The sequence below is a fragment of the Schistocerca americana genome, chromosome 11, assembly GCF_021461395.2.
Source record: "Schistocerca americana isolate TAMUIC-IGC-003095 chromosome 11, iqSchAmer2.1, whole genome shotgun sequence".
NCBI classification, from domain to species: domain Eukaryota; kingdom Metazoa; phylum Arthropoda; class Insecta; order Orthoptera; family Acrididae; genus Schistocerca; species Schistocerca americana.
Window position 1 is genome coordinate 165,852,837 of NC_060129.1, and position 24,248 is coordinate 165,877,084.

The 24,248-nt window shown below is 43.6% G+C and overlaps 1 protein-coding gene across 1 annotated transcript in view; it reads left to right on the top strand.

Moving 5' to 3' along the window:
* LOC124553688 (tRNA-dihydrouridine(47) synthase [NAD(P)(+)]-like) overlaps positions 1–24,248 on the top strand; it is a 226,826-nt gene that overhangs the window by 158,962 nt on the left and 43,616 nt on the right. Inside the window, exon 9 of the mRNA XM_047127588.1 lies at positions 21,153–21,473. Within this exon, the coding sequence (XP_046983544.1) occupies positions 21,153–21,473 (321 nt within the window). The remainder of the gene's footprint in view (positions 1–21,152; positions 21,474–24,248) is intronic.

Genomic DNA, 24,248 nt, shown 5'->3' on the forward strand with positions numbered 1-24,248 from the left:
CTGCAATTATCCTTAATTTATGAGCGTGAGTGTAGATACCGTCATGCCGAGGAAAAACAAACTGCTCGTAGGGTTGGACCCGGTCCTCAAGGTCGGACGTATACCTGTGTCGAACCACTCTGCCTTCCGGAACGATGAGATCGACCGGGTAATGCTACGAAAACATTCCTCAGAACGTAATGCCCCTTCCCTCATTAGCTTTCAGATATTTTATGCCGTACACGCCCACGGCCATCTGTCCGTCAGAGCGTAAAATGTAATTTGTCTGAAAAAGCCACCTCATGCCACACAGTGGATGTCCAGTTGGGGTATTTACAAGCAAATTCCAGCCTTCATCGGCGATGGACTCCAGTCAGTACTGTTACAGAATCAGGTGCCTACTGTGGAGGCCCATACGTACATTCACTGGACGGTCATTGAGGAACCACTGCCAGTAGCCGGTGGGCTCGTCTCGGCTGTCAGTTCCTCAACAGTTGCACGTCTATTCGCCCTATACGTCCCCGCAGCCACCGTTAGCTTTTGTCATCTGTGGTCTGTTGTGCACCACAGGTGGCTTGTCACCAGTTTTGGGTAGCACCACTTTGTAAATGCCAGTATACAAGAGGTCACTCCAAATGAAATGCATATTATTTTTTTTAAATTCATCTTTGAAAGTTTTACAGTGTGTAGATACATCCTTTAGGAAAAATATTTTCATTTCTCCACATAATTTCCATCCCTCATCTGCCTTACACCATCTTGGAACCAGCGCCTGTATACCCGCACGGTAAAATTCTGGACCGACCTGTTGGAGCCACTGTTTGGCAGCGTGCACAAGGGAGTCATCATCTTCAAACCTTGTTCCACGAAGAGAGTCTTTCAGTTTCCCAAAGAGATGATAGTCACGTGGAGCCAGGTCAGGACTGTAAGGCGGATGTTACAGTGTTGTCCATCCGAGTTTTGTGATTACTTCCACAGTTTTTTGACTGATGTGTGGCCGTGAATTGTCGTGCAACAGCAAAATATCCTGCTTTTGTCGATGTGGTTGAACAAGACTCAGTCGAGCTTGAAAGCTTGAAGTTTCTTCAGTGTCGTCACATATGCATCAGAATTTATGGTGGTTCCACTTGGCACGATGTCCACAAGCAAGAGTCCTTTGGAATCGAAAAACACCGTAGCCATAACTTTTCCAGCAGAAAGTGTGATTTTGAATTTTTTTTTCTTGGATGAATTTGCACGATGCCGCTCCACTGATTGCCTCTTTATCTGTGGTGAAAAATGATGGAGCCATGTTTCATCACCTGTCACAATTCTTCCAAGGGATTCATCTCCACCATTCTCATACTCTTTCAAAAGTTCGCTACATACCATTTTTCTTGTTTCTTTGTCAGCCACTGTAAACATCCTGGGAACCCACCTGGCACAAACCTTTTTTAATGTCAAGACTTTCAGTATTCTACAGACACCTCCTTCCCCTATCCCAACGTAGCGTGACAATTCGTTCACTGTGATGCGTCTGTCAGCAGTCACCAATTCGTTAACTCTCTGCACATTCTCAGGAGTGTGTGCAGTACGAGGCCTGCCGCTGCGAGGACAATCCTCAGTGTTGCCGTGCCCACTTTCTTCACGTAACCTGCTTGCCCACCGACTAACTGTACTGCAGCATCTCCATGTACCTTTTTCAACCCCATGTGGATGTTTCCCACTGTCTCGTTTTCACAGCTCAGGAATTCTATGACAGCACATTGCTTCTGACGAATGTCAAGTGTAGCAACCATCTTGAAGACATGCTGTGACGGCACCACTCACGGGAAGGGGTTGAACTAAGTTTGAAAACAAGCAAGAAGAATGTATCTACACACTGTAAAACTTTCACACATACAGAATGAAAAGTGTATTTTTACAAAAATAGTGTGCATTTCTTTTAGAGTGACACTCGTAGTTTAACAACAGTGGCATGTGAACAGTTTACAAACTTGGCCATTTGGAAATGCTTCCACCCTTGACCTGAAAGCCAATGGTCGTGCCCTTTAGGACATCAGGTAAATCACCCTATTCCAGCATTATGATAATGACTACACTGTTCCCTGCCTCCCTCCCCCTCCACCTGCCCTCCATATTATACGAGGGCTATCCACAAAGGACATTACGTTTTCGTTTGTGTCCGTTAGGGGCGGGGCTAGCGCGGCCATCTTGGTGTCGTGGCATTCCACCGCTCAGTCGGCATCCTGCCGTGCTAGTGAGAGGTTCGTGCTGTACTCCGTCGAGTTACTGTGACACTTTGAAATGTCAGCGTTAATTGAAAATGCCGCAAAGTGCGTGCTGTAATAAGGTTTCAGACTGCAAAAAAACTGCACACCGATAGAAATCTATCGGCAGCTTTGTGAAGTGTATGGGGACAACATAATCACTGAAGGTGGAGTGCGTCAATGGGTCATAAAATTTAAAAATGGCCGAACCGACGTTCACGATGAAGAGCGAAGTGGAAGACCCGGCATAGTGACTGCCGAACTTGTCGAAAAAGTCAATGCCGCGGTCCGTGAAAACCATAATTTCACAATAACGGAACTCTCTATGAGTTTTCCACAAATTTCACGAAGTTTGTTGCACGAAATCATTACCGAAAAGCTCGGTTACCACAAGTTTTGTGCAAGATGGATACCAAAAATCTTGACAGAGATTCACAAAAATCAGCGAATGCCTGCAGCGTTAACGTTTTTGGATGCTTACGAGAAAGATGGTGACTCATTACTCGATCACATCGTTACTGGTGACGAAACGTGGGGCAAGTGTGTGAACTGCAAGACAAAATTGCAGTCAATGCAGTGGGGGCACACAAATTCCCCCCAAAAACCCAAGAAACGTGTGCAGACAATGTCGGCTAGGAAGGTGATGGCGACTGTCTTTTGGGACAGAAAAGGTGTGATTTTTGTGGATTTCCTGGAAAGAGGCACTACAATAAACTCTCAAAGGTATTGCCAAACTCTGCACAACCTCAGAAGAGCAATACAAAACAAGCGCAGGGGAAAGTTGGGCTGAAAGATCTTGCCGATTCACGACAACGCCCGGGCCCACACGGCAAATGCCACTCGTGAAGTTCTCGAATCTTTTAAGTGGGAGTCGTTTCCTCATCCGCCGTACAGTCCCGACCTGGCACCGAGCGACTTCCACTTATTCCCAGCAATAAAGAAGTGGTTGGCTGTGCAGCGTTTTGATGACGACGCACAGCTTCGAGAAGAGGTAACCACGTGGTTGAAGGCGCAGGCGGCCGAATTTTACGACGAAGGAATTTCCGAGCTCGTCCATCCCTACGATAAGTGCCTTAATTTAAATGGCAACTATGTAGAAAAGTGGTATTTAAGTGTGGCTTTCATCTGTATATAATAAAAAAATTTCCAATACTTTATTTATTTTTAATTCCAAAACGTAATTTACTTTGTGGATAGCCCTCGTATATACCTTCCACTACTAGTGCTGCCACCTGTCGTCCGTGAGTGATTATTGCACGTTGACATCAAACATAGATGGTGGTGACGTAAATCTGATTGGACTGTGTAGTTGTGTACTGTCAGATACTATATGTACGGTATATGGACAAGATTTTTTACTCGGTTGAAGAGTTTCTGCCTAACACTACACAGTGTATCCTCTCCTCCCCTCGTCTCCTTTGTTGTCGTCATTGCTAGTGGTTGTGGTTTGTTTAGTTACCTCTTCTTTGCTCTTTACACACTCGGGAAATCCTCAGGGTCGTATGTTCAAGGAAGTGGGGAAGGGGAACGTCTTATCATCTTATCGAAACCGTGATATACAACAAAATATTAAGAACTTCCAATTTATAGCCTTCGTACGAGTACGGCAGGAAACAAAAAAAGTGTCACTGTTTTGACAAAAATGATAACGTCGATGTGAAATTTTAGTTTCTACAGTTGGTCGTCTACTGAAATGATATGCAACATGTGAATTGTCTTTTTGTGTAATTGTAGTTTATTGAAGTCCCGATTTAGCTTAAAAACATTCATTCTGAACTCAGTCATAATTAATGCCAATTTTTATAGTGTTTGCCTGTGTTTGTATGGGATTTTCAACTTATAACTCCATTCCAGCTACATGTAACCCAAGACTGTTGATATGTTGCTATGCAACCATACAATCAAATCTAATCCCGAAATTTGTCTTTTCTCTCACGAATTGATTATCTTTTGTAGTAGGTAATTAAAAGTCAGTTCAGAATCATATGCTTTCTCAAAACAACTTCTGATCTAATTATTATCGGTAATAATTCTTTGTTGTAAGTGGACGTCTACACTGATGCTGTAGCGTGATCCCTTGTAACATATATCGCACCTCGCTGATAAAGTCTGCAAGGTGTGACCTTTATTTGGACAGCTAGTGTATCCTTTTTGTTTCCCTCTCCCTCTTCCTTTTACCACTCAAAGGACTCAGTAATTAATTAGAATTGCCCTCTACACGATCAGTTAGGACCAAAACACGAAATTGACTTATTGTGCACCAGAGTAACTTGATAGGGTGCTGACATCTCTGTCTTTATCAAAGAAAAAATGTACTTCTTCATTGTCAAGTCTATGTCAAATCACTATTGTATCACTGTGAATACAATATAATAGTCATATATTTTTTACTCGTATCATATACAATTATTTCAATAGCTTTTCAAATAAATAATCAAATTAAAAACCACAAATGTTACTATCAGGTCCGCAGCTCGTGGTCGTGCGGCAGCGTTCTCGCTTCCCACGCCCGGGTTCGATTCCCGGCGGGGTCAGGGATTTTCTCTGCCTCGTGATGACTGGGTGTTGTGTGCTGTCCTTAGGTTAGTTAGGTTTAAGTAGTTCTAAGTTCTAGGGGACTGATGACCATAGATGTTAAGTCCCATAGTGCTCAGAGCCATTTGAACCATTTGTTACCATCGGGGTGCATACAATACGTTTCAATATATAAAAAAAAAATTCGATTCAGCGTGACGTCACATATTAACACTTGCTGTTACTCTACTATTATATACAGTCATATCGCCAAATATTTTACATTTCATATTGACACCTCTACCACGGACAAAGACACAAATATTATCATCATGAGACAGTTTACAAGACCTGCGGGTCCTAGCACACAATGGTTTGTCAATTAAAAAATTTGTCTATGTTTAACCAACACCACTAACTTGAGACATGGTAACCGTGAACGTCCGATAACCGAGAACATCACGAGGAGTTATCTGCTCCAAAGACATTGCAGTTGACTTAGTAGTACTATCGATACGAATTATCGCAACAGTCAACCAACACTGACCAACAGGATTGTCAGTAACAGAAAAAGTAAAATCAAAACGACCCCATCGAAAAACAGTCTGTCCTTTCAACACATCAACCAAAACGGAGGAACTGACGTTCGTGTTATACTCAGTCTTCACATCCAAAATAGAGTTGTAAATAGTAGGCTTCCATCAGAAGACACGATGTATCCTACGACGAGGCATGCTACCGACTGAGCGTCAGCTACCGGAAACACGCTATTTATAGACGACACTTCACCCAAGGTCACGGACTTAGAATAATTTTGACTGCGGCGGTGCACTTATCCCGCCGTCGCGCTGAGGAGCTCTAAGTCCGTGACCTTGGGTGAAGTGTCGTCTATAAATAGCGTGTTCCCGGTAGCTGACGCTCAGTCGGCAACATGCCTCGTCGTAGGATACATCGTGTCTTCCGATGGAAGCCTACTATTTACAACTCTATTTTGGCTGTGGAGACTGAGTATAACATGGACGTCAGTTCGTCCTTTTTGGTTGATGTGTTGAAAGGACAGACTGTTTTTCGAGGAGGTTGTTTTGATTTTACTTTTTCTGTTACTGACAATCCTCGGAATTGAAACTTCACTGTTTAATTACTTTTGGAGCATTTCTTACTTTTACCACGATTGACACGTTATGTAAGGTTACAACAGCATGCCCTTCTTCCTTTTTCATCTTCTTCCTGCTGTTTTCCCATTGCTCTATGGTGTCGGCATCGTAGATTACAGCTATGTTAGTGATAGTGAGTGGCCGGATTCTCTTCCCGACACCACCAGTCTGCCTCGGACTGAATATGTGGACCACACCTGTCTGCATCTGGTATAAACCACATATTCAAGCGTGTTAACATTTTTCTAAATGTTCATATAGCTTGTACCTGAGCCTGGATATTTGTACTGTCCCAGTATTTACCTAGTTGGATGTGGGAAACCACTTAGAAACTACATCTGTGTCGGCCGGCTCACCAGACCACGTCATTAATTCGTGAGACGTATTTAATCCAGTGCAGGCTCACTTCACCAGATCCCAGAAGTGCAGCACTGTGGTCAACATTGCTGCAAGAAATACCCCAGTTGAATGCCCTCCTCAACACAAACTTCAATTCAAATCTTCAGCTTATTTTCCCCCTGCGTCGTCACTACTGCCAGGGCTCTCTGGCATTGGAATAACACCCCAACATTGGACGTAGTGGGGAAGACCTGTACCATAGGTGACCTTCTAGTTCTTATAATTAAATTTTCTGTGAGACACTTAAGTCTCATCTATATCTACAATAATGATGGAAGATGAAGATGAGACTTAAATATTTGGGGAAAAATCCTGGATTTTATCAGTCAGTAATTTTTTATTACTAATCAAGAATCATTGATCACAGTAACATTAATAGGAACGCTTTAGTGACAGACAGCAACTTGTTACTTGAGTTGAACATGACCACGAGTCTACTCAGAGTCTAACATCCTGTCAGGTTCATTTTCTGAGTAACAATTAACTTCTTAATGATTTTGATTAGGTAAGCCACCTTATCTGTTCTTACAGCTTCACAGTGTGAAAGTTTTTAATAAAATTCATCATGTACATGTGGCACAAAGGAAGTAGAGTCTATAGGTCTCTGTGCTTTGGTTTTTTTAACCTAGCTTTCTCATTTTTCATTTCCAGAGCAGGGAAGACACTGATATTTCTGCCACAGTGATGTGCTCTCTTGTGGTTAACATTTTGAAAATCTTCCAGCTCTTCATTGAAAGATATTTGTAAGACAAGATAAAGGGTTACTTCTTTTGAATATGCAACTACTGCATTTTTCTCAAGATTTTCACTGAGTCCATTTAGTGTGGTGACATCATTAACAGTCATCAGGGCTACCTAAAGTTTCCTACTGTCCTTGGAAATGAGCAATGCTCACTTAATCAGGTACCAAAATCCAAGGATTTTTTTCCCTGACAACCTTCTTAATAAATGCAAAACTAGGTCACATTCCATATAAGAATGACTGGAAATCATGGATTTGTGATCTACAGTTTCAGTGTGTGTTGTCTGGGTAATGTAATGCCAGAACCTCACAATGTATTTACTTTTATGTTGACCAACAGTGTTGTCACTAAAAGCTGTGATGTATTTAACTGAAGTGAGTAATCCACTTATATGGGGTAAGAGACAGTAAGAAATAATTCCTTGGCATCGACAAGTAGCTTGATGTCATTGCAACTTCAGAGGCTCAACATGTATACAATAAATGTACATCCACAGCTGTCTTGCATGATACACTCTGATGCAAGAACACTGGTGCAGGGGGTGAGGGGGGGAGGGGCGGCATTCTTTTGCCCTGTATTTTGCTTCTCTAGCTGTCTTTGCCTTATGTAAATGTAATCATTTTGGAACAGTCATTGTCTGAACTTCTTGGATCGCCATGAACTATCAAATTCTGCAACCTGTGACACATCGCATGTGCATCAGTACAAGGCTTTTGACACTGTACCGCACAAGCGGATCATAGTTAAATTGCGTGCTTATAGAATATCATCTCAGTTATGTGACTGGATTTGTGATTTCCTGTCAGAGAGGTCACAGTTCGTAGTAATTGACGGAAAGTCATCGAGTAAAACAGAAGTGATTTCAGGTGTTCCCCGAGGTAGTGTTATAGGCCCTTTGCTGTTCCTTATCTATATAAATGATTTGGGAGACAAACTGAGCAGCCGTCTTCAGTTGTTTGTAGATGACGCTGTCGTTTATCGACTAATACAGTCATCAGAAGATCAAAACAAACTGCAAAACGATTTAGAAAAGATATCTGAATAGTGCGAAAAGTGGCACTTCACCCTAAATAACGAATAGTGTGAGGTCATCCACATGAGTGCTAAAAGGAACTCATTAAACGTCGGTTACACAATAAATCAGTGTAATCCGAAAGCCGTAAATGCAACTAAATACCTAGGTATTACAATTACGAACAACTTACATTGGAAAGAACACATAGAAAATGTTGTGGGGAAGGCTAACCAAAGACTGCGTTTTATTGCCAGCACACTTAGAAAATGTAACAGACCTACTAAGGAGACTGCCTACACTACGCTTGTCCGTCCTCTTTTAGAATACTGCTGCACGGTGTGGGATCCTTACCAGATAGGGCTGACGGAGTGCATCGAAAAAGTTCAAAGAAAGACAGCATGTTTTGTATTATCGCGAAATTTGGGAGAGAGTGTCACAGAAATGATGCAGGATTTGGTCTGGACATCATTAAAAGAAAGGTGTTTTTCGTTGCGACGGAATCTTCTCACCAAATTCCAATCACCAACTTTGTCTTCCGAATGCGAAAATATTTTGTTGACACCGAACTACATAGGGAGGAACGATCATGACGATAAAATAAGGGAAATCAGAGCTCGTACGGAAAGATATAGGTGTTCATTCATTCCACGTGCTGTACGAGATTGGAATAATAGAGAATTGCTAAGGTGGTTCGATGAACCCTCTACCAGGCACTTAAATGTGATTTGCAGAGTATGGATGTAGATGTAGATGTAGTGTATGGAAACTGAGATTGAAGGCCATGTTGAACACAAGTCTCGTGTAGCTATCTTTAACAAGAAGTAAATTATTTTCTGCACAAAACTGTTTATAGAGCTCAGACGTTTTCCACAGATGTACACATGTTTTTTATGAGTTAAAAGTATCTATAACAGTAACGAGTTGTTTTGGAGATAATATAAAATCAATAAATCATGAAGAACCATTATAATATTTTGAAATTAAATAGCTTCTGTTAGGGACTCATCCACGAAAACGAAGAGTTGTTTGCCGTCAAATGGTATCCAAGAGATACAAGTGCACTTAAACCCTTCGACTTACAAAGAAAATATGAGATTGTATTAGCAATTTTCTTTGCAACCACTAGATGTCAGCACCAGACTACTTGTTACATGTATCTTTTGGCCATGCAGATTTGTGTCTGCTTTAACTGCTGAAATCCACACATACCTCCAAAATTACACTACTGGCCATTAAAATTGCTACACCATAAAGATGATCTGCTACAGATGCGAAATTTAACCGACAGGAAGAAGATGCTGTGATATGCAAATGATTAGCTTTTCAGAGCATTCACACAAGGTTGGCGCCGGTGGCGACACCTACAACGTGCTCACATGAGGAAAGTTTCCAACCGATTTCTCATACACAAACAGCAGTTGACCGGCGTTGCCTGGTGAAACGTTGTTGTGATGCCTCGTGCGAGGAGGAGAAATGCGTTCCATCACGTTTCCGACTTTGATAAAGGTCACATTGTAGCCTATCGCGATTGTGGTTTATCTTATCGCGACATTGCTGCTCGCGGTGGTCGAGATCTAATGACTGTTATCAGAATATGGAATCGGTGGGTTCAGGAGAGTAATACGAAACGCCGTGCTGGATCCCAACGGCCTTGCATCACTGGCAGTCGAGATGACAGGCATCTTATCTGAATGGCTGTAACGGATCGTGCAGCCACGTCTCGATCCCTGGATCAACAGATGGGGACGTTTGCAAGACAACAACAATCTGCACAAACAGTTTGACATGTTTGCATAAGCACAGACTATCAGATCCGAGACCATGACTGCGGTTACCCTTGATGCTGCATCACAGACAGGAGAGCGCCTGCGATGGTTTACTTGACGACGAACCTGGGTGCACGAATGGCAAAACGTCATTTTTTCAGATGAATCCAGCTTCTGTTTGCAGCATCACAATGGTCACATCTGTGTTTCCTGACATTGCGGTGAACGCACATTGGAAGCGTGTATCCGTCATCGCCATACTGGCGTATCACCCGGCGTGATGGTATGGGGTGCCATCGGTTACCCGTCTCTGTCACCTCTTGTTCGCATTGATGGCACTTTGCACAGTGGACGTTACATTTCAGATGCGTTACGACCCATGGTTCTACGTGTTGAAGCTGCATGGGCAGCTGTACATGTAAACGCCATCCAAGCTCTGTTTGACCCAATGCCCAGGCATATCAAGGCAATTATTACAGCCAGAGGTGGTTCTTCTGGATACTGATTTCTCAGGGTATGCACCCAAATTGCGTGAAAATGTAATCACATGTCAGCTCTAGTATAATATATTTGTCCAATGAACACCCGTTTATCATCTGCATTTCTTCTTGGTGTAGCAGTTTTAATCGCCAGTAGTGTAAATTTTTTTTCATTTATACATCTTGGCTTCTAAAGGTCTCAATTTAAACGTATAGAACAATGAAAGCTGTGAAGCTGTGTCCAGCATTGAGTTGTTCGTGTTCGTAATGAAGGAAACGGTGGTGCTAACCTCAGCATATGTGTCGGAACTCGAAGTGGACCCCTGTTTGTGGCAACTGACAAGACTCATCAGAATCAGATTGATGAACCCATCAGAGAGAATTGCCAGATAATGCAGACATAGCTTTCAGATAAATGTGGCATACCATGAGAGTATGTACAAGCCATCATTGCAGAAATGTGGTGCAACAGAAAGCTGTGTGCATGTTGGGTGCCTCAAAGGCTCACTCCTGATATGAAATGGAGGAGTTTGGACATGTGTCAACAGTTTCTAGGGCATTTTGAGCACGAGGGAAGTGACAGATGATAAAATCTGGATTCACCCTTCTGACTGCAAAAAGAAAAAAGCATTAGTGGACTTCCACCATAAATGATTGACGACACCAAAAAAATTTGAGACCGTTGCAGCAGCAGACAGAGTTGTGCTCACATTGTTCTGGGATGTTCAAGGTGCTGTCTATTTCAGATTCTTGCCTAAAGGCACCACCATAAACTGTACAAGGCACTGTAACGGCCTCAGAAAACTGAAAGCACGGATTCGAACAATTCAACAAGACAATACCATTCCACACACAAGCACTGCGACAGCCACAACAACCCGTGTCAGTCACTGATCATTCTCCGTACAGTCCCGATGTTGCACCATCCGATTTTCACACGTTTCCAAAATTTAAAGAACACATTCGTGGACTTCACTTTTGTTGCGATGAAGCGGTTCAAGTGGATGTGAGGTAGTGGTTCCGTCAACAAAGTCAAACATTCTACAGTGACGGTATCAACAAACTGCTCTCTCATTGTGAGAAATGTGTTCATTGCCAGGGTGACTATCTTGAGAAATAAATATTGACATGTGAAGGATAAAGATGTAGAATGTTTTATTTGAAAAGCTGTGAGAATTTTTACATAGAAAATTCAGAGGCAATACTTTCTAGCATGCTGTTATAGAAGCACACCTGTGCGCATATTAGTTCAGGTTGCAGAGAAGTACAGTGTGATTCAAAAAGAATACCACAACTTTAAAAATGTGTATTTAATGAAAGAAACATAATATAACCTTCTGTTATACATCATTACAAAGAGTTTTTAAAAAGGTTTTTTTTTTTTTTTTCACTCAAAAACAAGTTCAGAGATGTTCAATATGGCCCCCTCCAGACACTCGAGCAATATCAACCCGATACTCCAACTCGTTCCACACTCTCTGTAGCATATCAGGCTGCTGTTATTTCTCGTTTCAAATCATCAATGGTGGCTGGGAGAGGTGGCCGAAACACCATATCCTTAACATACCCCCATAAGAAAAAATCGCAGGGGGTAAGATCAGGGCTTCTTGGAGGCCAGTGATGAAGTGCTCTGTCACGGGCCGCCTGGCGGCCGATACATCGCCTCGGGTAGTTGACGTTCAGGTAGTTACGGGCAGATAAGTGCCAATGTGGTGGTGCTCCATCCTGCTGAAATATGAATTGTTGTGCTTCTTGTTCGAGCTGAGGGAACAGCCAATTCTCTAACATCTCCAGATACTGTAGTCCAGTTACAGTAGCACCTTCGAAGAAAAAGGGACCAAAAACTTTATTGGCTGAAATGGCACAGAAAACGTTCACCTTAGGCGAGTCACGTTCATACTGAGTTGTTTCCCGCGGATTCTCAGTGCCCCATATACAGACATTGTGACGGTTGAGTTTCCCGTTAGTGTGGAAAGTTGCTTCATCACTAAACACAATCTTTGAAACGAAAGATTCATCTGTTTCCATTTGAGCAAGGATAAAATCACAGAAATCGATTCTTTTAATCTTATCAGCTGCAGACAGTGCTCGAACCAATTTCAGACGATAAGGTTTCATAACTAACCTTTTTCGTAGGACTCTCCATACAGTTGATTGTGGAATTTGCAGTTCTCTGCTAGCTCTGCGAGTCGATTTTCCTGGGCTGCGAACAAATGCTTGCTGGATGCGTGCTACATTTTCATCACTCGTTCTCGGCCGTCCAGAACTTTTTCCTTTGCACAAACACCCATTCTCTGTAAACTGTTTATACCAACGTTTAATACACCACCTATCAGGAGGTTTAACACCATACTTCGTTCGAAATGCACGCTGAACAACTGTCGTCGATTCACTTCTGCCGTACTCAATAACACAAAAAGCTTTCTGTTGAGCGGTCGCCATCTTAGCATCAACTGACGCTGACGCCTAGTCAACATCGCCTCAAGCGAACAAATGTACAACTAAATGAAACTTTATAGCTTCCTTAATTCGCCGACAGATAGTGCTTAGCTCTGCCTTTTGTCGTTGCAGAGTTTTAAATTCCTAAAGTTGTGGTATTCTTTTTGAATCACCCTGTATATGAACTTTCGAGGTTGCTTTTTGTGCAGAAAAATGGAGACTGAGAGGGAGCATGAAAAAGAGAAATTTATTACCATTGCTTACAAATTTAAATGATAGACAGCCTTTTCTAGAAGTATTTGTCTGGAGTGTACAAAAGTGAAACATTGTCAATAAACAAAACAGACAAACACTGTCCGAACAGGCCTTCGGAGGTCCAACGGTGCCAACTGGCCGCCGTTTTGTCCTCGGCCCTAAGGCATCCCTGGATCTGGATACAGAGGAGCACGTGGTCAGCACGGCCGTTGTCTGTTTTCGAGACCGGTGCTGCTATTTCTCAATCGAGTAGCGCCTCAGTTGGCCTCACGACGGCTGAGTGCATCCCGCTTGCCGACAGCGCTCGGCAGACCCACATGGTGGCCCGTCTGAATGTTAGCCGAGCCCAGCAGTGCGTAACTTCGATGGTCTGTGTTACCACTGGCATTGTCGAGAAACAGTTTAGACAAAAAGAGAATATAAGCCTTCGAAATGTCCTGCTAGAGAAGAAAGATGAAGATTAGATGGGTAGATCGTGTAATTAATGAGGTGGTACTGAACAGAATTGGGGAGACGAGGAATATGTGGCACAACCTGACCAAAAGAACGGATCGGTTGATTGGACACATTCTGAGACATCAAGGGGTCACTAATTTAGTATTGGAGGGAAGTGTGGGCAGTAGAAATTGTAGGAGACCAAGATATGAGTACAGTAAGCAGATTCAGAATGATGTAAATTGCAGTAGTTATTCAGAGATGAAGAGGCTTTCACAGGACAGACTACTATAGAGAGCTGCATCTAACCAGCGTTGTGGATTAAGCAGGTTCAGATTGAACTTGTTTCTTTCATAACAAGCGTAGAGGTTTTCAGTGTTTATTAACATCTTCTGTATAGTCACAAATTTCTTGTCTTCCACTGTTGTAGTGTGATATACACTCCTGGAAATGGAAAAAAGAACACATTGACACCGGTGTGTCAGACCCACCATACTTGCTCCGGACACTGCGAGAGGGCTGTACAAGCAATGATCACACGCACGGCACAGCGGACACACCAGGAACCGCGGTGTTGGCCGTCGAATGGCGCTAGCTGCGCAGCATTTGTGCACCGCCGCCGTCAGTGTCAGCCAGTTTGCCGTGGCATACGGAGCTCCATCGCAGTCTTTAACACTGGTAGCATGCCGCGACAGCGTGGACGTGAACCGTATGTGCAGTTGACGGACTTTGAGCGAGGGCGTATAGTGGGCATGCGGGAGGCCGGGTGGACGTACCGCCGAATTGCTCAACACGTGGGGCGTGAGGTCTCCACAGTACATCGATGTTGTCGCCAGTGGTCGGCGGAAGGTGCACGTGCCCGTCGTCCTGGGACCGGACCGCAGCGACGCACGGATGCACGCCAAGACCGTAGGATCCTACGTAGTGCCGTAGGGGACCGCACCGCCAATTCCCAGCAAATTAGGGACACTGTTGCTCCTGGGGTATCGGCGAGGACCATTCGCAACCGTCTCCATGAAGCTGGGCTACGGTCCCGCACACCGTTAGGCCGTCTTCCGCTCACGCCCCAACATCGTGCAGCCCGCCTCCAGTGGTGTCGCGACAGGCGTGAATGGAGGGACGAATGGAGACGTGTCGTCTTCAGCGATGAGAGTCGCTTCTTCCTTGGTGCCAATGATGGTCGTATGCGTGTTTGGCGCCGTGTAGGTGAGCGCCACAATCAGGACTGCATACGACCGAGGCACACAGGGCCAACACCCGGCATCATGGTGTGGGGAGCGATCTCCTACACTGGCCGTACACCACTGGTGATCGTCGAGGGGACACTGAATAGTGCACGGTACATCCAAACCGTCATCGAACCCATCGTTCTACCATTCCTAGACCGGCAAGCGAACTTCCTGTTCCAACAGGACAATGCACGTCCGCATGTATCCCGTGCCACCCAACGTGCTCTAGAAGGTGTAAGTCAACTACCCTGGCCAGCAAGATCTCCGGATCTGTCCCCCTTTGAGCATGTTTGGGACTGGATGAAGCGTCGTCTCACGCGGTCTGCACGTCCAGCACGAACGCTGGTCCAACTGAGGCGCCAGGTGGAAATGGCATGGCAAGCCGTTCCACAGGACTACATCCAGCATCTCTACGATCGTCTCCATGGGAGAATAGCAGCCTGCATTGCTGCGAAAGGTGGATATACACTGTACTAGTGCCGACATTGTGCATGTTCTGTTGCCTGTGTCTATGTGCCTGTGGTTCTGTCAGTGTGATCATGTGATGTATCTGACCCCAGGAATGTGTTAATAAAGTTTTCCCTTCCTGGGACAATGAATTCACGGGGTTCTTATTTCAATTTCCAGGAGTGTATGTATACGAGTGGTGTGTTTTCTTTTGGGCATGTCCAAAAGAAGAGACACCGTTCATAAACATGCAGTGAAGGTTAATGTGAACGTTGAGTGCAGAGCACTTTTCGCTCAACTGTGTGCGGGACTTTGCATGATGTGACAAGCAAAAAGACAAAAAAAGGGGTAAGGGACATTACTTTGGTATTGTGTAGCAAATGAGAGTTTGGATTGAATGGGTAAGCGTGCTTGGGTAGTCCGCGCAATTGTGTTTAATCACTGTACCGAGGTGGCGTAGATCGCTAATGCCCAGTGAGAAGGGGACCCAAATTCGAACGCCGTCCTTGGTACAAATTCTCATTTGTTGCTAATGAAAACTTTCATTGTCCAAATGTCGCCTAGATCAGAAATTCTACTTCTGAACATATCATAGCATGGTCGTTAACATCAATAATACACACATCAAAAAAAGTGTTGCATCACCTCAGTTTTGAGAGTTCCAGAAAGTTGGAATAGAGATGAACATAGACATCATTTCTGCCCTTTTTATTGCTCATAAAAACCACAGATTGCATGTTGTACCACCATACAGTAAGACCTTCATAGGTGGTGGTCCAGATTGCTGTACGCACTGGTACATCCTCTTGAATTGATGCATGCCTGTATTCTTCGTGGCATACTATTCAAAAGTTCATCAAGACACTGTTGGTCCAGATTGTCCCACTCCCCAACTGCGATTTGGTGTAGATCCCTCGGAGTAGGTGGTGGGTCACGTTGTCCATAAACAGCCCGTTTCAGGCTATCCCAGGCATGTTTGATAGGGTTCATGTCTGGAGAAATGTATGGCCACTCTAGTCGAGCGATGTCATTATCCTAAAGGAAGTCACTCACAAGATCTACACGATGGGGGCACGAAATGTCAGCCATGAAGACGAATGTGCCACGTATATGCTGCTGATACGGTTGCACTATCGGTCGGAGGATGGCATTGACGTATTGTACAGCCGTTACGGTGCCTTCCGTGACCACCAGCAGTGTACGTCAGCCCCACATAATGCCACCCCAAAACAGCAGGAAACCTCCACCTTGCTGCAGTCGATGGACGGTGTGTTCAAGGCATTCAGCCTGACCGGGTTGCCTCCAAACACGTCTCCAACTATTGTCTGGTTGGAAGCATATGTGACAGTCATCGGTGAAGAGAACGTGATGCCAATCCTGAGCAGGTCATTCGACATGTTGTTGGGCCAATCTGCGTGGTGTTGTGGTTGCAAAGATGGACTTTGCCATGGATGTTGGGATTGAAGTCACGCATCATGCAGCCTATTGTGCACAGTTTGAGATGTAACACGACGTCCTGTGACTGCACGAGAAGCATTATTCTACATGGTGGTGTTGCTGTCAGGGTTCCTCTGAGCCATAATCCGTAGGTATCGGTCATCCACTGCAGGAGTAGCCCTCGGTTGGTCTGAGCGAGACATGTCATCGACAGTTCCTGTCTCTCTCTGTCTCCTAACAACATCGGTTTGTTTCACTCCGAGACGTCTGGACACTTCCCTTGTTGAGAGCCATTCCTGGGGCAAAGTAACAATGTGGGCGCGATCGAACTGCGGTATTGACCGTCTAGGCACGGTTGAACTACAGACAACACGAGCCGTGTACCTCCTTCCTGGCAGAATGACTGGAACTGATCGGCTGTCGAGCCCCTCCGTCTAATAGGCACTGCTGGTTGTTTACATCTTTGGGCGGGTTTAGTGACATCTCTGAACAGTCAAAGTGACTGTGTCCGTGATACAATATCTACAGTCAACATCTTATCTTCAGGAGTACCGGGAACTGGGGTGATGGAAAACATTTTTGATGTGTGTATTTTGAGCCCCCTTCATGAAGAGACTAACCATTTGAAGTTGTAAGTGTTGTTGTTGTTGGTGTTCTTGTTTTCATTCCAAAGACTGATTTGATGCAGCTTTCCTCGTTAGTCTGCCCCATACAAGCTACTTCATCCCAGAATAACTACTGCACCCTTCATCCATATGAAACTGCTTTCTGTACTCAAACATTTGTCTCTCACTACAGTTTTTATCCCCCACCCCCACAAGCACGCGAGACCCCCCCCCCCCCACACACACACACACACACACACACACACATACACACCCACTTCCCCCCATTACGAAGATGACAATTCTTTGATGATGCCTTGTGATTTGTTTCGTGAACTGAACCCTTCTTTTTGGCAGGTAGTGAGATAAATTTCCTTTTTCTGCAGTTTTTTTTCAGTACCACTTGATTTGTTACCCAATCTAGTCATCTACTATTTGGTATTTTCCTATAGTACCACATTTCAAAATCTGCTATTTCTTCCTTGTCTGTTCTTTTCATTGTTCACATTTTACTTCCATGTATGACCTTACTACTACAAATACCTCCAGAAAAGCCTTATGAAGGTGTATTTATTTTTAATCTTATTGCTCCTATAAAGCTTTTCTTGCTGTTGCCAGTCTGCATATTAAAATCTCTCCGCTGCAGCCATTTTCAGTTTTTTTATATGCAAATTGCGAACTGTACATACTAATATTAACATCTTGTGTCCTAATCTAATTCCTTCACCACTGCCTGTTCTAATTCAACTACACTCCATTGCCCTGGTTTTACTGTTGTTGATATTGACCATGTAAACTCATTTCGAGATGCTATACATTCTGTTCAACTGCTCTCCCAAGTCCTTTGGTGTCTCGACAGATTTAAAATCTCGTTTGCAAACCTTGCAATTTTTATTTGTTCTCCCTGAACGTTAATTCCTTCTCCAAATTTTTCTTATATTTCCGTTACTGCTTTGTCAACGTACAGATTGAATAGTGTATTAGATAGGCTACAATCCTGTCTCCCATCTATACTTTTAAACAAAAATTGTATACACAACTGTGCTGGGGTTTTTTGTGCTCGCAGCTGGTCTTAACTGCAAACAGGAAAGTGGTTTTTTGTGTTAGCAGCTTAGAATTAGAATATTACTACAGACTCTGAATCATTTGAAACTTCATAGTCCTACCAATTTGCAGATTAAAACTGTGAAAAATAATGTCATTTCAAGTACAAGGGATCTTCAATAAGTAATCCAACACTTTTTTCTGAAAGTGGGTTGGTTTTATACGGGATTCCAATACACCACATTATTTCCCATTTTTTTAGCTACAAAACCATATTTTTCAACATAATTGCAGTTCATTGTGATAGTCTTATGCGTACACAGTACCACTCTACTGTTTGACACTGGAGCCAACATCTTGTTTCATCAGTAACCTCTTCATCATCCTGTAATGTACAGACGGTAGCAGAGCCAGGATGGGGAAGGTGTAGGCACATTTATTGGGTCCAAGCCTTGTTGGCACAAATTTATTTTTTAACAATAATTGGTTATACATCCAAGTTAATACAATTAACAGTTTTAAGGAAATTTTAGCAATAGAAAAACATTTTTTTAAACATTCTCCAGAAGAACATGCAGCTCCACTCTGAAACATAAAGGTATTGTTAGTAAAAGGTATATTATATATCATGTGCAGTCATCAAGACCTCAAGAATACTGTTTTGGTTCAACATAAGGTGAAAACACCAAAAATGCAGACCTTCAAAACAACTTACAAATAAATAATTTAACACATCACTCACAAAACTACACGAATTATTTCACACATACAGTCTATTAAGAGCTCAACAGTCATTTCTGCCAGCTGTGTGATACCTAAATTTGATTGATACAGAATAAACACAGCTCAAAAAAATGATCTTCCAACATACTATAAAACAACTTTATAATAAAAGATGACTGCTTTTTTCCCATTCAAATTTCTGCATAACAGTTTTTGTACTAACAAGCTACAGTTGCTGCCTCTTACTTGCTACAGACAGACAAACTTATCTGTCAATAAATGATTGATTAACTAGGTGGCAATTCAGAGCTAGCAACTTGTTGTAACAACTGTTTCTCAAATGCTGCCACAAAAAACATTCTACAAAACAGAATCACGCAAATTAAAGTTACACTCACTACAAAATCCAACAAATCACGCAGTATAAACAACAATGGAACTGAAAACATTACACACCCAAGTGTGCTTCTCACTCACAACAGTCCTTTTAAGTGCATACACAACACAGCTCAAAATCTATATCCCAAGCAATATTAGTAGAATTAGGAAATTTGCAATTTAAACGCACCAAGTTTAACAAGATTTAATGTAATAATAATTTGGACAGAACTTTCATAAAATGATCGATGATAGTGGATACTGTGCCATACAGTATGAAACAAATTAAGAATTATTCACAGTAGACACCTGGCACGTGATGATATTCTCAGAATTATTCCGAATCACAAAATGTTGGCTACAAGTACCAGCCCCATAATAAGTAATGATCATGAAATGTAATAAAAGTATATGAAAATTTCGGCCTTAGTGGCAGTCCTCAATCGGCTGGCACCAGTTGACTCCTCACCGCTTCCTTCCTGTCGCCATCTACCGACCGAGCCGTCCTCCCCAAACTCCTGCTTCACGCACCAGCGCCAACGGCACTCAGCGATCAGCTATCACGCCCCCTATCTCGGTGGCGAAAACAAGTGAAATAATCTCGCAGGTAAATCAAAATGCTGAGCCGTGACACAGCTCACATCCATTTACTGCTTGGGCCAAACAGACGGAAATTGGAAGATCCAGGCTGTAAAGTGGAGGAGGAAGAGGGTGTGGCTGTGAACTTTTCCTTTGTAGGAGAGGTGGTATGGCTGCACTTCGTGGATTGCCATTTTGTTTCTGGTTAAAATTGATGAATGCACGTATCATTGCCTGTGACAATGTTCAACAACAAATTGTCACAATCAGTCTCGCAATTCTGCACAGAAGGTCCTCCTTCGTTGCTCTTTATGGTCTTCGGTCAGGCAACGGGGGCCCATTGGACATAAATGTTTGAGTAGCCTAACTGGTGGAAGAGTATGTCAGCACTGTTAACAGAGACATTCCCTGGAATATTGTCGAACAGTGAGTTGTTTGATTGTGATCGGTCAGTGATGTCAAATGAGTGTCCGTACATTGTGTGGCTGCCGGCCAACACATAGGGATGTGACAGGCTTGCATGACAGATGCCTCTCCTAGCGACTCGCTGTGCTTTCGTTCACTTCCAGGTCTCTGTGGATGTTCTGCAAATGCCTATGAATATCTGCGGTGCTCTGGTTTTCTGCCAGCTGCTTGCTAGGAATGCACCTCCATTACAGGTGCAATTTTGGAGGCTATGTGTAGCACTGCCTTTATCAGAACTTCACGAAAGTATAGGGGCTGAAGCAGGAATATTCCACAACGTCCCACAGCAAATTCTGTAATTTTTCAACCAAAATTGGCTGAGGAAAAAAAATGTCTTGGCTTACTTATTGAACACCCTTCGTACTGTCCTTGCAGATCTGGCAGCAGAATAGGTCTCTCACATCCAATATAGCAATTTTCCCAATCAATTTGCCTGTTCATCTTAAGTGACTTCAATTCCAAATCAAGGTTTATTGGCAATAATAATAATAAACAGGGTCAAGGCCTGAGAGAGGGGAGAGGAGGAAGTGGAGAGCTGGGAAATGAGAGGGGGGGGGGGGGGGGGTGTTGGGAATGGATAGAGAGATGGGAGAGGAGGAGAAGTTTAGAACATACATCCAATTCCCATACATATTTAGCAATTGCGATGCATTGCTGGTTTTTGCTAGTGTAATTTTAAAACATTGTTAATTTGTCATCACTCAGAAAATATTTTTTCATTCAATTGATTATTGCTGTTGTTCCTGGATGATTATTGCTGTTGTTCCTAGCCTTTCTCCGTCAGTAATTTGCTCCTCCCTTATTCTGACTCTTCTCAGCTCCACGGGCGGTCACGTGAGCAACGGTACAGCAAGTTGGCGGACTGGCCTTACATCGAGCAGTGTGCAGAGCTGGCGGCGCGGCGAGGTGTTCCGCTCTTCGGCAACGGCGACGTCCTGTCCTGGGAGGACTACCGGCGGGTGCGAAACGACTACCCGCACGTCGCCGGCGTGGCCATCGGCCGCGGTGCGCTCTACAAGCCGTGGATCTTCACCGAGATCAAAGAGTCGCGCCACTGGGACATCTCCAGCTCAGAGAGGCTGGACGTCCTCAGGAAGTTTGTCAACTACGGGCTCGAGCACTGGGGCTCAGACTACAAGGTGAGGGCTGTGTGGTCTTAGGGTAATCACTAAAGCAAAAATTTTAATGACGAAAAAAAAAGAATTGACAACAAAGAGTCCACAGGAAATTCTCCACGAACACGCAAAAATTGCTCCACATTAAGAGACAAAGCAATTACAGACAGTGGCTGCAAGTGGACATTGATTTCAAACAAGGGGGAAAGCTGAAAATTTATGCTGGACTGGGATTCGAACCCTTGTCTCCTGCTCAGTGGGCAGATGCTCTCACCACCAACCAATCCAGACGCAGTGGTCATTGCAACTGCACGGACTACCCTAGCATGCTACGTGTCAGACCCATATTCTCAAATTATCCCCACACTACTGATGTAATGCTGTTGTCCATTATTCTCGTTACTCACGGCACTTTGCCAATTCCCGTTTGAGTTTGAGTCTGATGTGCATCCACACTGAAGAGATCATTAGCTGTCCTCCTCTGTGTATACGTACGGTGTCTGTTCTTTCAAACATGTCCAAAAGAATACACACCATTTTGATCCAGCAGCCAGTGCTAATTACAGGAATTGGCAAAATGTACTAGTAACGAGAAAAATGGGCAAGAGGCAATACATCAGTTGTGTGTGTCTAATTTGAGAATTTATGTCTGAGGGGCAGACTGTGCAGTTGCAACGACCAGTGTGTCTGGATGGCTCAGTGGTCAGAGTATCTGCCCAGTGAGCAGTGGACATGGGTTCGAATTACGGTCTGGCACAAATTTTCAGCTTTCCTAATTGATTTAAACCAGTGCCCACTCACAGCCAATATCTGTAATTCCTTTCTATCTTAATTCACAGTGGCTGCACGATCAAAATGACGTCTGTTTTTTTTCTTCGGACACATGTGAAAGAACCGACACCACATATATATATGAGGGTGAATCAAATGAAAACCTTAAATTTTTTTTAATGTTATTCACTGTGCAGAAGTGGTACAAAGCTGTATCACTTTTCAACATGATCTTCCCCATGCTCAATGCAAGTCCTCCAGTGCTTAAAAAGTGCATAAATTCCTTTAGAAAAAAATTCTTTTGGTAGTCTGTGCAACCACTCGTGCACCGCGTGGCGTATCTCTTCATCAGAACGGAACTTCTTTCCTCCCGTTGCGCCCTTGAGTGGTCCAGACACATGGAAATCGCTTGGAGCAAGGTCTGGTGAGTATGGTGGATGAGGAAGACACACAAAATGCAGGTATGTGATTGTTGCAACTGTTGTATGGGCAGTGTGGGGCCTTGCATTGTCTCGTTGCAAAAGGACACCTGCTGACAGCAATCCACGTCGCTTTGATTTGATTGCAGGCCGCAGATGATTTTTTAGGAGATCTGTGTATGATGGTTACAGTGGTCCTTCTAGGCATAAATGATGCCTCTTTCATCACAAAAGAGATCGTGACCTTCCCTGCTGATGGTTCTGTTCGAAACTTCTTTGGTTTTGGTGATGAGGAATGGTGCCATTCGTTGCTCGCTCTCTTAGTTTCCGGTTGGTGGAAGTGAACCCAGGTTTCTTCCCCAGTAACGATTCTTGCAAGGAAGCCATCACCTTCTCATTCAAAGCACCGAAGAATTTCTTCACGAGCATCGACACGTCGTTCTCTCATTTCAGGAGTCAGCTGCCGTGGCACCCATCTTGCAGACACTTCGTGAAACTGGAGCACATCGTGCACAATGTGGTGTGCTGACCCGTGACTAATCTGTAAACACGCTGCAATGTCATTCGGTGTCACTCGGCGGTTTTCCTTCACTAAGGCTTCAACTGCTGCAATGTTCTGTGGAGTCACAACTCGTTGTGCCTGACCTGGACGAGGAGCATCTTCCACTGAAGTCACACCATTTGCGAACTTCCTACTCCATCCGTAGACTTGCTGCCGTGACAAACATGCATCACCGTACTGAACCTTCATTCGGTGATGAATTTCAATAGGTTTCACACCTTCACTACGAAAAAACCGAATAACAGAACACTGTTCTTCCCTGATGCAAGTCGCAAGTGGGGCAGCCATCTTTATATGCGAATCTCACATTAACTCACCCTGGCATTCATTCAACTCAGATGATAAGTATCTACATGTTGAGGGTTGTGCATAAATTTGTTGTGTTTTGTTACAGTAGTGGAATTCTCTCGTGTATACCGTTAGTCTCAAATTTCGAACTTCGTAGACACCGAGATTCTTGGTCTTCAGCTTTAATTTTGATTAAGTTTGTGTTTGTATTTTTGGATTAAGATCAGTGTCTTTGTCCTTGAAAGATTTCTTCCAACACATTCTTGATGAGTCATTTCCATGTCATTTCAGTGCAGAAAAGTAACATTTTCAATTTGAGCATCACAGATTACTTTCAAATTTGGTGCATCCAATGATCCAGATAGCAGATGGAAAACCACACTTTGCAGAGGTGTATAACAGTTTTGTAGGTATGTGACAGTTGTGAAGGAAGTTACATGTCGGCTAAGTCTGGAAGTTGTGTGAAATAAACTTTTTGCACAATGACTTTGGTGTGCCTTCTTCAGATTTACCATGTTTATAGTAACGTAGTGGGGTAATACAGTGGGCTTTTTTATCCACCCACCTGCCGCCGCCCCCCCCCCCCCCCCCCCTGCCCACCACTAAAAAGAAAATTGAAGATTGGGTGTTTTGAGACAATCGAGATCAAAGGTCAAGGTAGGTGAACTTGCATGTGAAAATTGTTACAGTCGTTTACGCTGAGACAGATGTGTGCAGATTTCACACAAATTCTAAACTTGGCTGACCTGCAACTTGCGT